Source organism: Apis mellifera, linkage group LG4 (genome assembly GCF_003254395.2).
Source record: "Apis mellifera strain DH4 linkage group LG4, Amel_HAv3.1, whole genome shotgun sequence".
Classification (NCBI taxonomy): Eukaryota; Metazoa; Arthropoda; class Insecta; order Hymenoptera; family Apidae; genus Apis; species Apis mellifera.
In genome coordinates, this window is record NC_037641.1 from 5,288,048 (window position 1) to 5,310,755 (window position 22,708).

Sequence of the window (22,708 nt, forward strand, 5' to 3'; positions counted from 1 at the left end):
TTTTTATCGTTCCAAAATAGTATGAATATTCATACTTGGTATTTTGGAACGTTGATTTTAACTCGAATCGAGTTAACATCGATATATTTCGAGGATTTTCGTTAAGAAAAAAAAATGGTTCTTTTTCTTTTCTTTCTCTTTGAAAAATTTTCATTTTTGTCGTTCCAAAATGGTATGAATATTCATACTTGGTATTTTGGAACGTTGATTTTAACTCGAATCGAGTTAACATCGATATATTTCGAGGATTTTCGTTAAGAAAAAAAAAATGGTTCTTTTTTTTTTCTTCCTCTTTGAAAAATTCTCATTTTTGTCGTTCCAAAATGGTATGAATTTGGACACGGGTTGCGTGTTCACGCGTTTCGCCGGTTTCTCGTCGATGGAATAGAGGCGCTACAAAGTGATCAGCAATAAACTAAACGCACAATAATCATTCGTAGGCGTTGTTCGTCAGTGGACCTAAACAGTTGTTGTACACGATATACCCGGTGAACGATATTATAGCTCCCTCCTCTGCATTTGTATTTTCACATCCAACGAGAGAAAGATCGAATTCAGAATTTTTTTTAAACGACACACCAATATTGCTACAAAAAGATAAACAAAAAGACTCGTAGAAGAAGATAAAAAAAAAATGAATAAAATTTGAATTAAAAATTTAATTTCAAATTTAGTTCGTATTATACAATTATAAAAAAATTAAAATTAAAATTGAATTATATAAAAGGATTAAAAAGAGAAAAAGAAATTAATTTTTCCTCGTCCTAAAATCTAGTATATATCGATTCATAAATGAAACCCACGAGAAAGGGAGATAGAGAAACAAACTGAAAATGAAAATGAAATGAATATGATCGACGATTCCTGATCCACTTTTTTTTTTTACATCTCGTGTATCATTGCACGATTACAATTCTACTATTCCTTTCCACAAAATGTCCAAAGAGACATTCTTTTTTGACATTCCAATTTTTTATTTTGGAAGAATAATAACAATAATGCGAATTTTCCAAGCGTGAAACTGAGCATGATGAGGAGAAAACTGCTTGAGTCCACTGTGACGACGATTCGCGTTACCCAGAACTTTCGAATGCTGATATTGTTCTCTTTGTATTTGAAAAGGAGGGAAGTGGGGAGAGAAATGAATACGATCGTCATTCTAAGAGAGAGAGAGAGAGAGACATTAACACGATGCAATTTCTGGATAACGCAACACAGTCCTTGCAGGATATGAGGTGCGAGCCAAGTGCATCGACTATGAGGTAGTTCACGACGTGTGGAATAATGATATGTCATGATCAATCAAATAGGAGCAAGCGAGGATGAAATTTGTCGAAGATGAACAATATATAGAGATTTGATTTAAAGATTGAGGATTTCTTTTTTTTTGGCATCGTTGATGAGGATTCGAATCGACTCGTGAATCATGAAGAATAAATTTCACCTCGCTGCTCGGGTTGTCAATTTTTACACGAATTTAACGGCTCTCTAATTCGTTTGGTGCAAGGAATGATATATGGCACCTCGTGGATCATTTTCGCAATTTCATCTTGGCTGATCAATAATCTATATCAACTCATTGACCAATTATAATTACAATAAATACTTCTTTGAAGAAACTGAATTGTACGAGGCGTTGTACACTGATCTTATTATCGAACTTAAAAACTTCCCCTTTCTTTTCTCTCTCCATCGTATTTTCATCGCGTATAGTATGACGTAAGAAGCTTAAAAAACAAAAAGAAAGAAAAAATATACACAAAGAAGCGGTAAAATTTAGAAATAGAGCCCTCGGCCATTTTTTAGCCCCCACCAACAATTGTTAAGCATCCTTCGCCCTTTTTTTTTCTTTTTTTTTCTTTCTTTCTTTTCGAAAACTCGAGAAAATCAGTGCGTAACACCTCGGTTAAGCCGCGTCCCATTGTCAACCACGCCTCGTAAACACTCGCGACTATCTCACTGTCCCTCGAAGACAAAGAGGGACACGGGGGATTGTTGTTGGCTCGAGTTGTTGAAGGGAGATAGTGGGTTTCTTAATAAGCGAAATAAAAGCACGCCACGTCGTGAAGCACCTCTTGAAAAGAACGAAAGGGCTGATGAACAGATCCTTTATATAAATACATATATATGTATATATTTTATACATATATACATATATATATAAAAGAAGAAGGAGAATTTATTAACAAGAAAACATGGGATGAAGAGTCGAGGTGGGTATTCTTTTCTTTATGGGTTATGAATTCTGGAGAAAGATGCATATATATAGAGAGAAAGAGAAAGACAGAATTACATAGAGAGTCGTAGAGAGAGAAAGAGATATAAAATCAAGGGACGAGGTGGTTAAAAAGAGACAGAAGGTGTGTGTCAGAGAGAAGAGAGAGAGAAAGAGAGACACAAGGGGGAGAGGGTTGGGCGTAAAAATTTAATGGGAGATATAAAAGTACTGTCTGTCGTGGTCCATGAAGCGCTGAAGAGGGCCGGAGGTACTTACCCTGTGCATCATACTTACTGGAAAAGTTCCTCGTCGCCAACATCGTCGTCAGAATAGCGCCCTGCGGACAAAAAAAGAATACAGGCCACGGATTATTCTCTGTTGCGTCTTAATCGAGAGCCAGGGAAACTGTGAGAGGGGAGGGGAGGGTAGAATAGATGAATATTGGACGAAAAGTTAATCGAATGAAGTTGGTCAAAATTTCATTGCTTCGTTTATTAATGATAAATTAATCTTCCCTTCGTTTCTTCTTTATCATCGTGTATTTTTATATCCTTCAATTTCACTTGAGAAACTTTATCAAGATACGTTAAAACACTTCTAAAATAACGCGTTGCAAGCGTTAATACGGGCGCCATTTTCAATGCTTCGGAATTCAGAGAAACACGAGAGAACTTGAACGAACGAAATCCAAGTAGGAATACGCACAAGTACTCGTAACCCAATCCTAGCCGTTTATCTCAGCTGATAATCGACGATAAATTTCACTATTTTTAATTACTCAAATTTCAGAGAAAAACCAAAGAAGAAGAAATCGCTAAATACCTGTATTATTCCATAACGATCCAATTACAATTATTTCGAACAATTATAATAATCGAATTCTTAATTTTATCCATCATCTTTACTCTTATAATTCAACGTAATATTGATGAAAATATCTTCACTTGTCCATCTTTAAATAATCAAGAATTTCAAAAGAGGTATCTATCATTCGAGAATGTAAAGATTTTCGAATACTTTGAATCGCAGATACTCGTCCGTGTTCGAAGAAATTCAATTCAACGAGTATTTCTAAACTACGCTCGAAATTCGAAAACTTACTTACAACTCACAATCGATATCACTAACCTGTCTCCACCTGTTCGAATCGTCCAATAATATGGAAAGAGAAACTCGAAAGATTATTTCGAATATTGCGAGGCGTTTCGTCGATTTCTCGAGCGATGCACACTCGTGTACGTAACACACGTACGAGGAACGAAACTGGAGCCTCGTTCAGCTCAGCTTCTTCTTTGTACGCGGCTGATGGCACTTCCGGTCGCCGGCATTGCACGTTATTACGTCGGCCGAACTTTAGATCTCTCTCTCTCTCTCGATCCGCCTTGTGCGCGACGACAACTCCTTAGCGCTATTTCTTCACCTTCTGATTCCAAAGAGAGAATATTCCAAAGGTGAACAACGATGGATTAATAATTGGCCGTTTATAATTCCCCCTCCCTATACATGTCTTTTATCTATTAAATTAAACGTCGCAACTCGTGTCCTTCCTTGGCATTATAAAAGATAAAAGAGGCGGATAATACATACGTTTCTTGTTATATTATTCATTATTATTGTTGTTGTTGTTATTATTCGAGTTCTGCCAGATGGGCCTCTTTCATTATGTTTATGCTCGATATATATACTTCGATAATTTCATAATTTATATACGGAAAATTGAAGATGGAATATATCGGTTTCTTTTCTTTTTAATCGCTACTCGTGATTACGACGAAGGGGAAATCGATTTTAGAGATAGTCCTTCCGATTTCTTATTTTTATTTATGAGCGAAGAAAATGAGGTTACTTGTTCGTTCTTACGTATAGAATTCGCGCTCAAGCGTTTTTTCAAATCTACGTTTCGTAATATCGTTCTTCTGCTATCGCTTCGTTAAAACGCAAATTTAAATTACTTGCTTAAGGAAGAAAAAGAAAATGTATAAAATAAATCCTTGTACTACTTTTGTTTTGCGTTCGTTTGAATTTACTCTTTCAAAGAAGAGATATAATATAATAAAGATGAGAAGTTGGTATAAAAAAAAAAGATTCCCATTCTGTGGAATGCACTTTTTTTAACGATGAATATTTCGATATTATATTCCCTCTCTTTGAATTTCTCCTTTTTCTTTTTCGAGGAATTGATATCCACGTATGCGTAACAATCGACCTTGAACGATGTTGCAAATGACCTTCGATTATATTCCTCGCCACGCACATTTATAACAACGAAGAAATAATATGATTTAACACGAGGATTCTTCCTCTCGCAGGAAAAAGAAATAAATCCATTTTCGAAAATCTTACGAAATAACGAGTATCAACGCGAAGTTTGTCGTCTCTCCATAACGAAAAGTAAATATATATATACACGTTTATTCGTGCGAATCAAACAGCGAAATAACAAAATTAGTTTAAAATTACAACGAAGGGACGAATTGCTGGAAAAACGGATGCGCGTAGAATTCGCGGCAAATACGAATACCGGGTAAAGCAAACATCGCTAATAAGAGCGGCGAGTCGATACATCGCGTCCGACGTTATCGGTCGAGCATCCAGAAAATATTTACGACAAATATTTGCCCGCAGAACAATCGATTTCGATTAAAGGCATGTTTCCATTTTCGCAACACGCGCCGTGACACGTGGCGTGTATTTAAATTTCGAATATCAAAATACGGTTTTGGTAATGGAGGCCTCCCCTCTTCTCTCCTCCATCTTCGATCTATTAAATATTCATGCACAGCACCGTTTCTTTACAAATCGTAAGGCTACGCGCGCGTGATAAACGAGAATCAATTCCTTCGTTTAATTGGAACAATTTCCACGGATTAACTCGATGGAGCGCTGTTGCGATGTGATATCGTGCGTTGAATTTTTTTCTTCTTCTTCTTCTTTTTATTTCTTCTGACGAGTACATTTCGAGCAAAAAGTATACAAGGAGTAATTGTTAAAACTGCGTTTTTTTCAATTTTAATGGGTTATAATATTACATGGAAAATATTATGTTGAAAACAATTCTTGAAACTCGCGTTGATTATTTCAAGTATTTTCTGCGTGAGAAAAAGAGAAAAAGAAAATTAACAAATTCATTTCTGAAAGAACAAAATTTATATTTTATGATTAAATGAATCGAAAGCTGAGCTTCGAATTGCTGCGATTCTTTGATTGCATTTATTCTAAGTTGTTCTTTACGAAATATTCGTAAATGTTAAAGTATGAAACTATTAAATTTTCCATGTAATCATACTCGCGCTTTATTTTCCGCTATATATACGTATAAATGTATTATTCTGCGATTCTTTTTTTTCTTTTTTCTTTTTTTTTTATGAAATAAGTATATACATTCGTTTAAATTAAACATCCCTCCCCCGACGCGAGATACAAAAGATATTAATTGTAAAATATTCGTGAAACCGTGAATATTACAGAATTATATTAACTTTTACGTTAAAGCAATTATTTCGGTTAAAGTGAAAAGCAAATGTGACATTTAAATTACAGAAGCGTTTATTTAACTCTCGTCGAAATGATGCTCTGTCGATCCACGAATTCTTCGAAATAATCCAAATAAAACCACCAATTTCAAATTTTTTTTCCAACTTCACTTCTATTGTATATCGAAACAACAATTTCGAAACTCGTGGGATAATTTAATATGTAAATTAGAGCAACATATTTACTTAAAAAAAAAATTTAAATTCCATGAAATCCTTAAACTTTCGAAATACCCTCAAACATTCGCTTTAATATTTCCCGGAGACATGGAAAAATTTCCATTATCTCTTTCTTTCGTCCAAAAATCCATCGAAAGAGGGAAAAATACTCTTCTTCTTTGACACCATAACAATTTCATTAGAGTTAAAAATCGTAATTAACTCGTGAAAATCTTCTAAAAGCAGTTCCCTTCTTCGAAAACAAGAGAGGATACACCTTTCGTGAATTCTAAACGCGAAAACAAAAGTATCGGTTGAGGTTTACCTAATGAATAACGCAAGTTTTATGTTTATTTTGATCTCTGAAGAGTCTAAACCACGCGAATACATTAACGTTTCGTCTGTAAGTGAAAAGAAAAGGATCTGACAGAGGACTGGTTACAAGCTCGAGTGTTTCTTTTCGAGAAATGAAAAATGAGAGAAGATAGAATGGAATTATTGTGTTCCAGCTTCGACAGTTCTCGTGACGATTGAACAAACTCGTGGGAAAGGGTTTAATAATCCTTGTTCGAGCCAAGAACATTCCTTTTCCTTCTTCGTTATATTTCTTCGAGTTTGAAGATCGTGAAAATTCGTAGAAAATTGAAAATGGGCCACTCGATCGATTTATTCAACACTTTTCGAAATTTTCTTGAATCTTTTTGTTCTATTGGTGTTTTAATTAACGATTCGTAGAAGGATATGCGTACCTCAAATGGAGCGGTGGTTTCCTGTTGCCTGCACAATCCGAATTTATTCTTCAATGCCTTCATACTCGCCACACTTTCTCCTCGATAAAATTTAAAACTTGAACGATTCTTTTATTTCCGAATCACAAATATTTAGCATTTTACACGAAAGATCACAAAATAACAATAACAAAGTAAGTAAGTAAGTCTCGATAATAAAGTCTCTTGGAAATTCCAAATAAATTAAATAGCTAAAATATTTCCATTATCTAATATCCGAATCAATTATCATCATTTCCAACGAGATCCTCCTTAAATTAAATAAAATAATTAATTAAAGAGAATTAATTAATTCCAATTCAATCCAAATTAACTCGATTAACAACAATGAATCCACCTTTCACTGTACTTCATTACTTAATCGTATTACTCGATCCTAAGCAAAGAAATCACTAACGCCCCTCCAATTACCAATATCCTAATCACCAAGCCAACGATTTCATTAAACGTGATTGCTCGAACCACCGGTCACGAAATCATTATTAATCCCATCGAGGGAACGCGTTTAATCGAACCACTACAGATCACGAATCACCCGAGAAGTAAAACTAAAGAAAAACTTTGGTCCGTTTCCAAATGTAACGTTAAATTCGAGCGTTAATCGCGTTTAATGGAACGATCGCGTGATTCGTTCGAGATCGAGACTTTCGAATGAAAAAAAAAAGGGATTTTATTTATGTGGATCATTTCAGAATGGCGAAGTTTTTGGTAAATGTAAAGTATTTAAAGTAATTTAGGTATTTTAATTATTCGTTTTCACGATACAACGAATTATTCGTACGGAAAATAGATAAATAAAATAACAATTTACAATCGAATTTAAGAAGAATAAAAACGAAACGGAATTATTCCAATTTTCCTCAACGTATAAAAAAATTTGTTTATTAAATTATATAAAATAATAATGAAAAAAACGTAAAAGAGAGAATCTGTCTACGGAAATAACAAAATATTTAATGGCAAAGATAACGAAATAATGACCGCTCCCTCGACCAGCTAAATTGCTAAACTACCACGCCAATTATTACCATTATCGTGTCTGTACATAGATTAAGAAAAAAAGAAGGAAAAGAAGAAAAAATCAAACGAAACGAAAAATTACAAGCTGAATGACGTACGAAATAAAAAGGAAAAAATCACGTTTTAATCAAGTAACACTAAGCCTTCTTTTCACGAGGTGAGAAACAATACGAGATCATCGAAAGTGAAACAAAATTTCACCGATATTAATATTCGACACCGCACACAGAATCATGCACGCACAACGATCCACTCCACAAAAGAAGAAAAAATCAAATGAAAAAAAAAAAAAAATTACAAGCTGTACGAATGACGTACGAAATAAAAAGGAAAAAATCACGTTTTAATCAAGTAACACTAAGCCTTCTTTTCACGAGGTGAGAAAGAATACGAGATCATCGAAAGTGAAACAAAATTTCACCGATATTAATATTCGACACCGCACACCGAATCATGCACGCACAACGATCCACTCGATAATAACTATATCATTTTCGTTTCGATTGCCGCCAGCAACGCACACGATTCGAACGACAATTCGAGCGGCACTGCTCGCAACAGTTGGAATCGCGATAGTCGACCAAGAGACGTTAGGTAGGGGAGTAGGAAATCCACCAATTCCCAATCGAAGAAGGGGCCACTTACAATTCACGCGTTTCGTTATCGCGAGAGTGTTTTGAAAGATGTGAAACGAGATTTGCAAATTTTATGGATAAGAAAATATATCCAAACCGATCCTTCGTTTAAAAGTGGAACGAATTTTTGTGAAATATTATTATTACGAATAATTAATTAGAGAAATAAGGATTTTATTGTGCGATTTTTATATAAACCTAGATTTAATAGATTTTGTAGAGATTTGAAATAATAATCTTTTTTTTACGAACGAATAATAATAATAAGTCACGAACAAGAAAAAGAATACGCGTGTATTAGTAGATACGAAGATGGATCGATTGTTCGCAAGCGAAAGAGGATCGGAGGAAAATGGTCACGTAAGATGGAAGACAAAGGTGGAACTCAATTTCGAGTTTCCCCTGACCACGTAGCTCTACACAAGGTATAAATGGGAGCCGATGGTTAAACGCTAAACATCGGTTTATCCTGACAGAGGCCCGTACAGCGACTATAGATCATTTAACGGGGTGGCGCGCCTTAACACTCGACGTCTCGGAATCGAAACTTGCGTGTAACTAGTTAACCGGAGTTTCCGCTACGACACGTTGCCCGGCGAATTTCCGTTGTTAATCGAGAAACCCTCGCGACACCCTCTAATTACTATGCTCCTTCGTGGACACAGCCTCCTGTAATATTATCGTTTTATTCGACACTCGCGCTACAGAAATTGGAAACGTGAACCGATTGTTTTTATATTCTTTTTAAATATCTTGAAAAGAGAAAATTTTGAGGATAAATTTTGTTATAAATACGTTTTGTTATAAATACGTACGCGATTTATTAATTTTTTGAAAAATTGGAGAAAGGAAAGGATCTTTTTTTATCGATTCTCTTTCCAACAAACGTTATTTGTCGCGTGATTTATTTCAGAACTCGATTAAACTGTATTAAAATTAGGAGAATTTTTGAACGGCTGTAACATCGAAGATAATAACTTCCGGTGGACGAATGAACGATTATTAGAAGCGCAGAATCTTCCTTTTTAAAACGCTTTTTTATTTATCTCGATACGACTTCCGGTTGCCGAGATATCATCGCGTAAACAAAAGTTAATTTTTAATCCTTTACCCTAAACCCGATTAAAATTAGGAAAACTTTGAACCTCTGTAACTCGGAAGATAACGACTTTCGGTGGACGAGTGAACGATCGTTGGAAGCGCGGAACCTTGCCCTTTAAAACGCTTTTTCGTTTGTTTAAATACGACTTCCGGTTGCCGAGATATCATCGCGTAAAGAAGATGTAATTTTTAGTCCTTTGCCTCAAACCCGATCGAATCCTATTAAAATTACCGAAACTTTGAATCGCTGTAACTTCGAGGATAGTAACTTCCGGTCAACGAGCCAACGATCGACGGAAGCGCGGATCCTTGCCCTTGAACCCTTTTTCGTTTATCCCGATACGACTTCCGGTCGCCGAGATATCGTCGCGCAAAGAGAAGGGTAATTTTTTAATCGTTTACTATTCCTATCCTTGTTTCTTATTCGGATCTCTCGCTCGCACCTCGTCTCGCTGACCTATCCCAAAGTCCAGACGAGCGACAGACGCGATTCTTGGAAAAAATGCATAGTACGCGTTTCCAGGAAAAAAATGTGGGTCACTGGGTCGCGGATCCATTCATTATTTTTGTGAACGCATGACCACTTTGAATCCTTATATCTCGGCAACGAATCGAGATATCTGGATAAAACAAAAAGGAATTTCAATGGCATGGTTTCCTCTACTTTTTAAGCGAGTTTTGATGACAAAATTTTTAATTTCCTCTCACGTTTTTTTACATGAAAAATGGAAGTTTCGTTTGTCATTTTACAATTGTAAATGCAACGGTTTGTTATAATGATATAAAATATAAATAAGGATACAATTTAGCATGCTTTTTTTTATATATAATTTGATATATTTCCTCTACGTTAATTGAATACTTTATCTACACAAAAATCCACAATCTAACAATAACTAATATTTTATTGTATGATTACATCTTAAGGCAAAGAATAAAAATACGAGTAAAAAAAGAATGCTAATTCTCGAGTCTAAAGACTTGGAGAGACTCTTTTATTTATAAAGGGAATGAGAATGATCTTCCAGTACTTACTTTTAATTTGCGCCTTGCGTTGAATTTCTTCAAGCAATCCACAGTCTCTTGTCTGTGGACAACGGACGCGACACGTTCACGTTGCTGTAACGCAAAAAGAAGAAGAACAATTGTTAATCATCGAAAACGTTTTTCAAACGATATATATATATATATATATATATATATATATATAGTTTCACGAGATTGATTTCACTTACGCAGATCCATGGGTGCTTCAATGCCTCGCTGGCGGTGATCCTTTTGCTTGGGTTCACCGTCAGCATCTGATTGATTAGGTTCTTGGCTTCCGGCGTGACGGTGTCCCATTCTGGGCTTGGATACTGCGCCAATAAATTAAATTCGAAGTTAAAAGTGATTTTTTTAGAAATTAATTTACTTCATTCGTAATACAATTTTATTCGAATTAAGTTAAATCAATGACAATTTCGATCGATCCATAAATAATTTATCATAGACTCGATTTGTTATAATTCTGAAATTTAATCAAAATAATATTCTTCGTACGATTAAACAAGAGAATAAGAAAAATTTTCTTTTAAATTCGCGAGAATGGAGAGGAATATTTTTGAGAGAAAAAAAATTTAACGATATAAAAAGTCGATCGAATCGCAAAAGGAAGATTTCTTACGTCGTACGATCCGGTCTTGATCTGCGCGTACAATCGATGCTGATCCTCGTCCCAGAATGGCGGATAACCGACCAGAAGGATGTAAAGAATGACACCGCACGCCCAGATGTCGACTGGCTTGCCGTACGGCTCTTTCTTCAGGACTTCCGGGCTCAGGTAACCGGGCGTCCCAGCGAAACCTTTTTGCACGAGATTATCAAAGATTATCACTCTCTCTCCACAGAATACGTATATTTTTTTTGTTCGAAATATTAGATGAAGCAATATTTTCTTTTTTAATTCTTTCTTTCCACAAGCTTGATTAAAATAAATTGCAATTTACTTCATCAGTTTTTTGATCAAAATTGATAAAATATTTTATTTCATAGATTTATAATTTCGAAAATAACGGTGAATATTTTACTTTCCATGCAATTGTATTCACAAATTGATTCAGAGATTGGAATATTTTTATCCCTGAGATTAAGCTGAAAAGTTTAAACGAAGGAAATGGATATTGGATGCACGTCGAAGAAGAAAAACAGAAAAGTTTGAGAAAGAGGAAATTTCGAAGGAAATCGGTGGTAATTTCACGAGAATAAGGAAAATCGAAGCTAATCTCGTAACTGTATTTTCTGCCATGACTCTCGAGCCATACAGAGAGTCGGCCATTACTAAGTCTAGGAACTTTCCGTTCGATCCAAGTTTCGAATTTGCCGCGTATGATGCGGAAACCAGCGGCCGAATCAGAATGTCGAGGGAATTTCGAGCTGTCGAGAAAGGAAACGAACATCAGCTAGTTTCGAACTGATAGACGAAGTCGAGGATGAAAAGGAGGTTGTTTCAGAGACATCAAAATCGCTTCGATTATGATATATATATTCCCTGTATTTGTTAACATAATTTTTTATCTCTCTCTTTCCAAATATCAATTTAAATTTTAATAATCGAATACGTAGGAGAAGAAAGTATTCAGTTACTTTTTAACTTCTTTTTTATTTATATCTAATAAAAATTTAAATATATATTTCTCTCGAATTATCGTCAAAGATTAACGAATACGAAAAAGAATATTTGAAAAACGAAAAGAAAAACTATCGACAAAATGAATACATATTTTCAACTCGAACAATTCTCTATTCCCTTTTCAATTTTCCTTCTCTTTTTTCGAAGAAAGAAAAAAAAAATATTCCACAACACGCGAGAAGACTATTCCAACCGCGCATCGTCTCGATCCGACCTCGATTGTCGGATCCGTGGAAAACAACATTCAATCTCGGGAACAATATGGAGGAATCTCGGAGCAGGGCACAGAATTTTCCGGTTTGATCCCGTGGAACTGGTTCTTTGACCGCAAACACAATACAGAAAATCTCCCAAGCGGGGTGGGGGGAATCTATTTTGCCTGCGAAAACGCGGAAACTTTTCCAATAGCAGGGGAGGGGGGGGAGACTTCCTACTTTCCGCCAAGTGAAAACAAACGAGAACACCCGGTCGTCGTGCACAGGGTGTTCCATAAACCAGTGCAGGAAATCGAGATGACTTCCATTCTGTTTTATTTCGAAAATAAAATTTTCGTTTCGACTTCGTTAAGTTTTTAATGCGATTGATTGAAGTGAGTAGTATTGGGTACGAGACGCGATCGAGTCCGAACAAATAAATCGAGATCAAAGAATCGTCGAATCGAGGAAAATATTATATGTTTTATGGATTGTGCGTGAACAAATTGTGATGAAGTTGAAACGAATATTTTTTGAAAATTTCTTAGCTGGAAATCGTCTCGATAATTGATCTAGTTAAGCTTCTGTATTTTTGGAACACCGTAGATAAATGGAACGTTGACGCGAAAAAGGGATAAAGGGAATCGAGAAAATGAAGAGAGACGTCGAATTCGAGCGAGCAACACAGTTAACATGAAAAAGAGGGATAAACAGAGGAGAAATTTTATTTCTGGAGAAACTTGTGTTCGCGTCATTGCGGAAATGCAAACGGATTCTAAATAAACCGGGCCCTTGGCGATTCGTCGACCTGTGAATCAGCTTCTTTTCTATCACTTTTTGCTCTTTTTTTATTTGACGTAGATTATTGAAAGGGATTCGTCGTATATGAAGAAATAAAAAATTTTCGAAAGAGAGAAAGAGAGGATATTTCTCTTGGGAATTCTCGAAAAGAATTCAATCTTATCTAAAATGCGGTTCGCACAAAATGATCCGAAGAAAGTGAATTTTTTAAAGCAATGCAATGAAAGATAGCATAAAAGAACAAAGAAATATTCGAATATTTCTTATATATTTTCTTGGAAAACTTCAAATCGTCGATACTTTTCGAAAAAATTATAGCGGAATTTATCCTCCCTACCAGTCTATTCCATTTCTCGAACGAGGAAAAAAGAAGAAGAAGAATAATAATATATCTAGATCGATTTTTTGAAAATATTTGCGAATCATAAATTATGTTTATATAATATCCTTGTATCTGATACTCCTTCCTTCTCGTCACTCATTTATAATTTTCGCAATACTCACGATTAATTTATAATTACATTTATAGAAAATCAATTTATTAAACGAAAAATACGACTTACTTTCGCGACGAGGAGACAGAAACACGTTCGCTCAGCTCGCTGTTTCGAACATGACTCAATATTTTGATCATCAATATCGACTATTATCAATATTTGTTGTCGTTTCTTTTCCCTCGACCAGTAATAATATCAACACTCGCTATTTAAACCCAAAATTACACGCGATTTATCGAAATTAAAAGTCTTGTTACAATTTTTCACGATCGAATATAAAACTCAACATCGATTTTGCCAAATCCACGCAATTTTTATTAATTACAATTGTAAAAAAAAAACAAGCCAATTCGATTACTCGACTCTTTTCCAATATTTTTAAACGAGATCCATTCTCCAAAAATGTTCATAATTTTCGTAATAATTCGAATCTGTTATTGATCGACTTACCGAACCATGCCTGCGCTTCACCCTGCACCTCGATCGCCAATCCAAAGTCCGCTAATTTCACAGCCGCGCCCTTCGCCTTACTTGCGAGGAGTAAATTTTCGGGCTGCAACAGGAAGCAGACTCGTCGACATTCCTGCTCACTCTTCCGACAAACCGTTGCCGTTGTCCTGCATTTTTACGCGGCCATGCTGTAGGTTGATCCACCAACAGGAGATATATACGTGCATGCTTGACACACATTGCGGCTCTACCTTCTACGCTGCGCTGCTTTTCACTCTGTGACTTTTTTTTTTTTTTTTCTTTTTCGTTTTCAATACGAAACGCCGCCACCTTTCTTTCTTTCTTTTTTTCTTTTCTCTCGTTTCTTTCTCGTTTCCTTTCCTTTTCTCATCGAATTAATCTTGTTCCCAATTTTCAAATTTTTTACGCTTTAGGAAACTGTGTCATTCATTCGCGAGTAATTTTCTTAAGAAGAGGTGGGAGCCGATTTGGCGCGAAATTTGAAAAAGCTCGAGCGATCGAATTTTCTCTTCGGAAGAAATTGGCATAAAATTTTCGGCCAAATTGTTGTAAATATACGAAATATAAATTATAGGATAATATCAAATGTTGAATTTCTCGATTCTAATATAATATAAATTCAACAATTTCGATATTTTTTTAAAATAATGATTCTTACAATAGACAGACTTGTAAAGTTGCATCTTTGGTCGAAAATTTGTTGCCCAACGAAGATTATAACGCAAAAAAAAAAAAAAAAGAAGAAGAAGAAGAAGACTCGAAACATTTCCCTATCCATTACTTTTTTTACCTTTCAACTATTTTTTTATTCTTTTTTCTTTTTCTCTTTTCTAAACCCCCTCGTTTCCATTCGATCATTCGATCCCTAAACGTTTATCTGAAAATGTTCGGTTAAACACACTGAACCTTTGCGTTCCCGGTGTACTGGACCCTCTCAAGCATGGCGCTCTCTAGTTCATCCGTGTAACACATTCGTTTCTCTACGTACTTTCAGGTCCCTGTGCACAACTCCATTGTGGTGGCAGTGGTGTACGCTTTCCAGGATTTGTTGGATACAGTGAGACGCGTCCGCTTCGCTGTAGAATTCTCGCGCCACGATATCCTCGAACAGTTCGCCGCCGGTTACGCTGCAAATCAACGATAGAGAATCGTTTTCGCACGATTTTCAAATGACGGAGAGGAATTTTCGCGAAATATTTTCTTTCTTAATCCTTCTCTTTTTTTTTTTCGAGAAGGAGAAAGAAAGAAATTGGAGATAAATCGAGGGAGAAGCGAAAGAAGCGAAAGATATTGAAATGAATTTTGAGAAATTCAGGAGAATTTGCGAAGGAAAATTTGATTTGATAATTGATTAAATATTTAAGTTAAAGAGGAATGAAAAGTTGAAGTGGAATGGAATATCAATCGAGGTTGCAATTAAAACGCCCTATAAAACGGCCGATACTTTCCACGATGGAGCATCGATACCATGCGAGCTCATTAATATGCAAATCAAGACTGATTTAAATTCACGATGGGGGACTGTTCGTATAATTGGCCGGATCACTGGGACAAATTAACAATTATCGGGCGGAATCGCGAGAAAGAAAGGGAGGGGAGGGGGATATATGAAGACGTTGACGTAACTTTGTTCCCTCGAACAACCCATAATCACGATTTTCCCGATAAAAGTCATCGATCATTAATAAGAATTATTTTCAATTCTTTGATTCAGTGAAACGAAAGATTATTTATTATATTTTAAGAATATTATTATATTATTATATTATATATTTTAAGATTATTTATTATATTAATTATATTTTAAGAAAAAGAACGATATAAAATAAATAATTGCCCTCGATTGAATATTTAATCGAAATTCCCGATAAAAATCATCGATCATTAATAAGAATTATTTTCAATTCTTTGATTCAGTGAAACGAAAGATTATTTATTATATTTTAAGAATATTATTATATTATTATATTATATATTTTAAGATTATTTATTATATTTATTATATTTTAAGAAAAAGAACGATATGATATGAAATAAATAATTGCCCTCGATTGAATAATTAATCGAAATTCCCGATAAAAATCATCGATCATTAATAAGAATTATTTTCAATTCTTTGATTCAGTGAAACGAAAGATTATTTATTATATTTTAAGAATATTATTATATTATTATATTATATATTTTAAGATTATTTATTATATTTATTATATTTTAAGAAAGAGAACGATGATATGAAATAAATAATCCTCGATTGAATAATTAATCGAAATATTGGGAAAAAGTATTAACACGTGCTCTTCAATATCGTATTTCATTTTCGTAATATCAAATTTTAAACTTTCTTTTTTAATATAAAAATATCACTAAATACAAAATTCAATATTCCATAGAATTAATCGATATATATATTATTTATTTATATTATTTTATTTTAATCGATATATATAAACTCTTCTCAGTCACAATTAACATTTCCAAATTTTACTTACAGGTCAAAAACGAGGTAATGATAGTTCTCCTCCTGTATGCTGTCGTGTAATCTCACTGTAACAGAAACCAAGATAAAAACCATGAATTTTTCCGACATCATCGAATAATATACACATATAATTTTTTTTAATAATAACTTCGACGTAACATTAATATTCGAATCACCTCGAATTCTCAGTGGAATCTCATCTCTAATGATGAGAGAAGAAGAATTCGTGAGAATATGGAGGAGGATGGAAGGATATTTCGAAGCCTCGATACACGATCGATATCACGGAGCCGAGTATCATTTGCATCCGTGGCAGTTCACTCGATCACGACGTTCATTAGGGTCAACGAAGAGACATTGCTCGCGATACAAACCAATGGTCCGATCGCGGTGGAATCGGCCTTAATTAATGTCAAGTGAGGCCTGGCGCAAGCGAAAATCGACGTCTCCAAGCGTGAAACGTTACTTCATTCGCCAGGAGTGGGGAGGGATCAATTAAAACGGTATTGGTGTTCATGGTGAAACCGATTTCCTTTCAGCCTGTTTTCTTTGGAAAAAAGAAGAAATTGCGTCTCGAAATTCAGAATCGATACGAATTACGCCCAATTTTACGGAATTTAATTTCGAAACGTTGGAGAACTTGGAGAATTTTTCCAAATTTTTTTGCAGATTTTAAAATCCTTTTTAATTTATCGTTGATTTTCATTTCGAAACATCGAAACAACATTCTTTCTATAAATTTACCAATATAGGGATATCGAAATATAATCATCTTGAAATAAATCTATCATTATAATTTTAAAACTTGGAATATAAGAGTTTATAATATAATAAATATCGTAACATGTATTCTTATATAATTCATCTTCTATCTAAAACAATCGCATTGGAGAAGAAAAATCTGCGCGCCTTTCGGAAGCAGATCTATATTTTTCGAAACACGAAAACACAAAATAAATGGAATATATACCCATTTCATAAAATCCATTTCCAATCGTTGAAAAAAATCGTCGATCGATCGATCGAAGTATCGAGTCGCGTAATACCGGGTGTAATAAATAGTAACTGGCCGAACGGTTGGGGTCAACTTCCCTATAAATACCGATCGGGCGAAAAAGTTGGCGCCGTATGGGATGCACCACGGATGTGTTTATGATGGTAGTTCGAAACGCAAACAAACGATCGCGCCAGTTGTTGACGGAAGTTGGAAATTTTCGGAAAGTGTTGCGCGTTTCGACTTCGACGAAATGCAATCTTCCATCTTCAGAAATATCAAACGCATCTCCATTTACTACTGCATTCGCTACATGCAGTAGTAAAGTTGCAACGATTATCCATTTACTGTTTATTCGACAATTATATTACAATATTATAACAATAATTATATTCTCCGTTTTTCCCTTATTAGATTTTACATTATGTAAGAATACGAGATAAATACTTTTCTATCGCGAGAATTGGGAAATGGATTTCGTCGCGATGTTTAAAAAATTGAAAAAATTATCGGGATTAAGGAGAATCTGTCGAAACGACTTTTTTCCATCTCTTTTTGTTCGTTTTTTTTCACAATTGTAATTATTAAAACGCGTGGATTTGAAAAAATCGATGTTGGCTTTTTTAAAAAATCGTAAAAAACCGTAAGGATAGTTCTAATTTCGATAAATCGTGTAATAATTTCCGATTTAAATAGTAATAGTGTTTATATTGTTAAGGGTCGAGGCGAAAGGAAACGACAACAGACGGTCGACATTGGTAATCAAAATATCGATCTCGAGTCGGAGTCGTGTTCGAAACACCGAGCGGAGCGGACGTGTTATCGTTTGCTCGTCGAAAGTCGTATTACCGTATTATCATTTAATAAATTAATTATTCTTTAAATATTTTATAAATTAATTATCGCGATCGTTGGAAAAACGCGTTACGAGAAGAAACGAGTATCATATGCAATTCGATGATTGCATGAACGTGATATTGTTTATAATTTTTCTACATTTTTCGTAAAAATTGGAAAAAAATTATAAAGAAATTTTTATCAAACTTACGAATCACATTCCTTTTCGAAATCAATCACGTAATGGAATACTCGTTTCAAAACTCGTAAAACGAAATTCGTCGTACTTTTTAAAAAGAAGAAGAAGAAGAAAAATTCTGGAAAGAGAATTTCGAGATGGAATCGAACACCTTCCACGTACGAAAAGAGATCTTGTCACGCACGGCTCGACACCTTGAAAGCGGGCAGAATTTAATGAAAATGGAAGAGATATCGAGGAGAGAAGACACCAGCTTTCGAATGGCCCTCGAACCGAGGAATTGGAGGGAGAATAAGAGAAGGAGCCTATCTTCTTTGATGTCCTCCACCGATTCCAATAAGGATCGAGATCGAGGAAGGGTGTTATTATGGGAATTTTTATCGAGGAGGATGGTGGTCGAATGGAGATAATTTTGACGAGAATTATCCAAGACACGATAAACGAGGAGGGGGAAAAGAGAAGAAAAGAGAAGAAAAAAGAATTTCCATGGATTCTTTCGTGAAATCGAAAGGGGAAAAATTTGTGGAATTTGTTTTTTCTCTTTTTTCGAATTTAATTCGATTCGATTTAATTTTCTTTCGATCTATGATTCTTTGAATTGGAAAAAGAATTTTTAATAGTTTTTTTTTTTTTCATATAGAAAGAATTGTTCCGTTTGGATAGAATTTGATTTTAATAGGATTTTAATGCGACGTTTCTATGTATTTTTATTGGGAATTGGAAACATTCAGACGCAATTTTCCGTAGAAAAATCTTCGTATCATCCCTCCGTATTTTTTGATAGAATTTTATAGCGCGAGCATTCAAGTATAGGTTTTTCGAATCAATATAAATTTTGTAATTCGCGTATTCTTAATTAGGAAATAGAAATAGAAATAGAAATATTTAAAGTTTCGTTGATTTAATTTCAAGATCGAGGTCGTTAAAATGTCTGACAGTTGGAAGAAATGTGATAAACTTGAGACAAATGGAAGGGAAGAAGGAAAGGAAAAATAGTGGGAAATATCGATCCGAGAAGCCGTACAAAGACGCATCGTGTCCCGAATCTACGCGTTTTCGAGATCTCGTGGCACGTTTGAACTTTCCTTAGCCTTCCCTCGCCTTTGCCATTAAATTTCCATCCAAATGTCACGCCTCCCTCGTCCAAGATTTATGAAATTATCGATTATCTCTCGTCCGCCGACCCATGAAAGGTCAAATATCCCTCCCTTAATTTCGAATTCACGAGTTTCGTGTCGATATTTCGCAAAATCATTTTTCGAAAAATAATCTCGTCGTTCCCTTTGATACTTTTTTAAGAAATAGAATTCTTTAAAAAAATATCGTAATTTTTAATTTAAAAGGAAAGAGCCACGAGATCCTTTTATTTTTCCAATTAGAAAATTCTCGAGACAGGAAATTTACTTCTTCTTCCTCGAATTTAGACAAAATCGAACGTGTATAAATAGTTTTTTATAAGTAGTTTTCGATAAATTACGAATCTATCATTGATATCCAACGATAAGAAACTTGCGACAGAAACAAAGAGAATCTTTATTCCTTCTCAAACAAATCCCAAAAATGCCACGAATTCGCAACAGAACGCGACGGAAAAATTTCACCGATGAAATCGACATATCAACGAGCGAGGAGGAAAAGAAATGGAGGGATTGGAAGGGAGAGAAAAATAGAGGAAATCGTGGTCTCGAGACGGATCTAAGGAGAAGGAAAAAAAAAGGAGTGAAACATGAATCGAGGTGACGGCAAAAGAGACGAGGAAGAAGGGTGGAGGATCGATAGGTATCACTTGTTGACTGGAACGGACGTAAGCGCGCCATGATGGAAAGAGGACGGAGGGTTATAATTCACATCCTTGGATGGATAGAGCCGTACGATGAATAAAAGAAACCCAGCCTTTATGAATTATGGAATCGACTCGACCGATTTAACGAACTCTCTTCCCCTCGTCGGCCTTTGTCAGCGGAATATCAGCCTTCTAATTCGTTCCAGCCACCTCTTACACCTGTCCTCCTCCTCTTCCCTCGATCTATCCAATTCGAAGATAGGATCCACGAAATATCGAAAATAGGAAATGGAATTTTTCCAACGTTGAAAGAGTAATTCTCGAATCGTATAGTTTTTGCGATGCTGAACGTTTTTCTGTTGCGAATTCGTGGCGTTCTTGGAATTTATTTGAGAAGGAATAAAGATTTTCTTTGTTTGTTGGAAGAGTTTTAGCTTAATGTGATTCTAATTGAGAGGGAAGGTTCGTTCGAATTATCTTTGGCGATCGAGTGTCGAGGATTTTGTTGGTTAGTTTTGTTTAAAATTAAACGAGATGCTTGCTCGAGTTATGATAGTTTTGCTAAACGTTCGAGATTGTTGGAATAATTCTAATTACAGTAATAATTTCGTCGATTAGAGATATTAATTTGGTGGATCACTGAATGAAATTTCTTCAAAAATTTCTTCCTGACAGGATCCGTTCCTTTCGAAAGGTTTAACTTCCCTTGAAGAGATTTCTTCGAGATATATATATATATATATGTCAATTTCTAAAGTAGATCGTAGCTAGTTGACGATTTGACGGAGAGGCTCGATCCGTCAACGCGAGGAGGAAAATTGGCTGAGGAAAAAAAAGAGGTCGTGGAGATGGAACGAAGGAGCCATGTCGAGTATTGATCTACGCTACTTCCGCTACACTTTCGAGAGATTCATAGTGTGTGAGGGGATAAAGAAGTATTTTGTATTTTTCAATTTTTCTCGAGATTTTGTAATTATAATATCTTCCTTTTAATGTCGATCGAGGAAGAATTTGTTATTAGAAATGTAGGAAATATTTCACGAAATATGTAATAAAGTTTTCAATCTCGAATTGTAATTTTATCTGGAAAAGTAATTATTTGTAAATAATTATCGTAATTATATGTTCCTTCCACTTCTTTGCTTTCATATTAAATTTAAAATTCGATGTTGTTATTTAAAAGAAAAAAAGAAAAATTCGAAGGAAGATTTTCAGGATCTATCGATACACAAATATGAATTAGTAGAGATTCGTTTAAATATATATACATTGATTGACCGCAATGCGACAATTCCGCGATAAATATTCAGTAGAGGTTGATCTAATGAATGCTAATTACGACAAATGCTGCAACAAGGGATCATGTATCGTTAGAGCGTCGTTATACGAGCGAAAAAAAATTCCTTAAAAGAATCTTGTTGCATAGAAAACTTCGCCCGATGAATATTCAAGCGAACACGAATTTTATTTGATTTTCGTAATCGATCTGTAAATAAAAAAATAAAACTCTAAATTTCTATACAAATTACAATAGAATAAAATTTCATCGAAACCTCCTCCAATCCATTTCCTTAAAAAAGAAAGGAATTTAACCCTCGTTTCACGACCTCTCCTTCCGATCGAACTCGAAGAATTATTAAGAACGAAAAAAGAAAAAGGAGAGAGAGAGAGAAAAAGTGAAACTCGTTCAATTTTTTCGGCGTGCAAATCCGTAAGCCATTTCTCGCGTCAAAGCAAATGATTATCCCGTGAATAGTTTTCGATTCGTATCCGGTGGAGAAGATTGGGAGGAGGGGGTGATCAATGAAATTCGTTTACAAGCGAATAAAAGGACGGGTGTGATACCCGCTCGACCGTTTCGTCGCCAATGTGCCGGCCGCGCTAACAATTGTTATAGTTTCGCCTGCACGATCGATTAATAAAAAATATAAATTGGTACGGATAGCAGAGAAGAAATTTCTTCCTCTTCTAATCCCTTCTCCCTCTCTCGTTTATATCATGCTCTCTCTTTTGCTTTTCTTCCGCTCACATTGTTTCCAATCTCTCGTCTCGTTGAAAGGGTGAAAGGGTGTTTGAGGGATGTTCGATACAGTATCTTCTCTTTCTTTTATTTATTTTATCGTTTTTAGTCCAGTATTTGTGTGTTTTTCCCTTTCATTATTTATCAAGACGTTGGAAATTATCGGTTGATATTATAAAATGAAATATTTCGTCTTCTTCTCGGTTGAATTTGGAAATTTTGTAAAAGAAGAATATAATTATTGGAAAGATATAAATTAGAAATTCATAGAAATTACAAACAATGAAAACTATTCTCGAAAGAAG

At 34.9% G+C, this 22,708-nt stretch overlaps 1 protein-coding gene across 43 annotated transcripts in view; it reads right to left on the minus strand.

Annotated features, from left to right (window-relative positions):
- Positions 1–22,708, minus strand: part of Camkii (calcium/calmodulin-dependent protein kinase II) — a 127,907-nt gene that overhangs the window by 45,028 nt on the left and 60,171 nt on the right. For 27 of the 43 annotated variants that reach the window (XM_006560537.3, XM_026439968.1, XM_006560534.3 and 24 more), the window contains exons 4-10: positions 16,581–16,635; positions 15,077–15,215; positions 14,068–14,170; positions 11,121–11,299; positions 10,690–10,812; positions 10,490–10,573; positions 2,495–2,555 (exon numbers count right to left, since the gene is read on the minus strand). In XM_006560537.3, the coding sequence (XP_006560600.1) occupies positions 2,495–2,555; positions 10,490–10,573; positions 10,690–10,812; positions 11,121–11,299; positions 14,068–14,170; positions 15,077–15,215; positions 16,581–16,635 (744 nt within the window). 43 annotated transcript variants of the gene reach the window in all.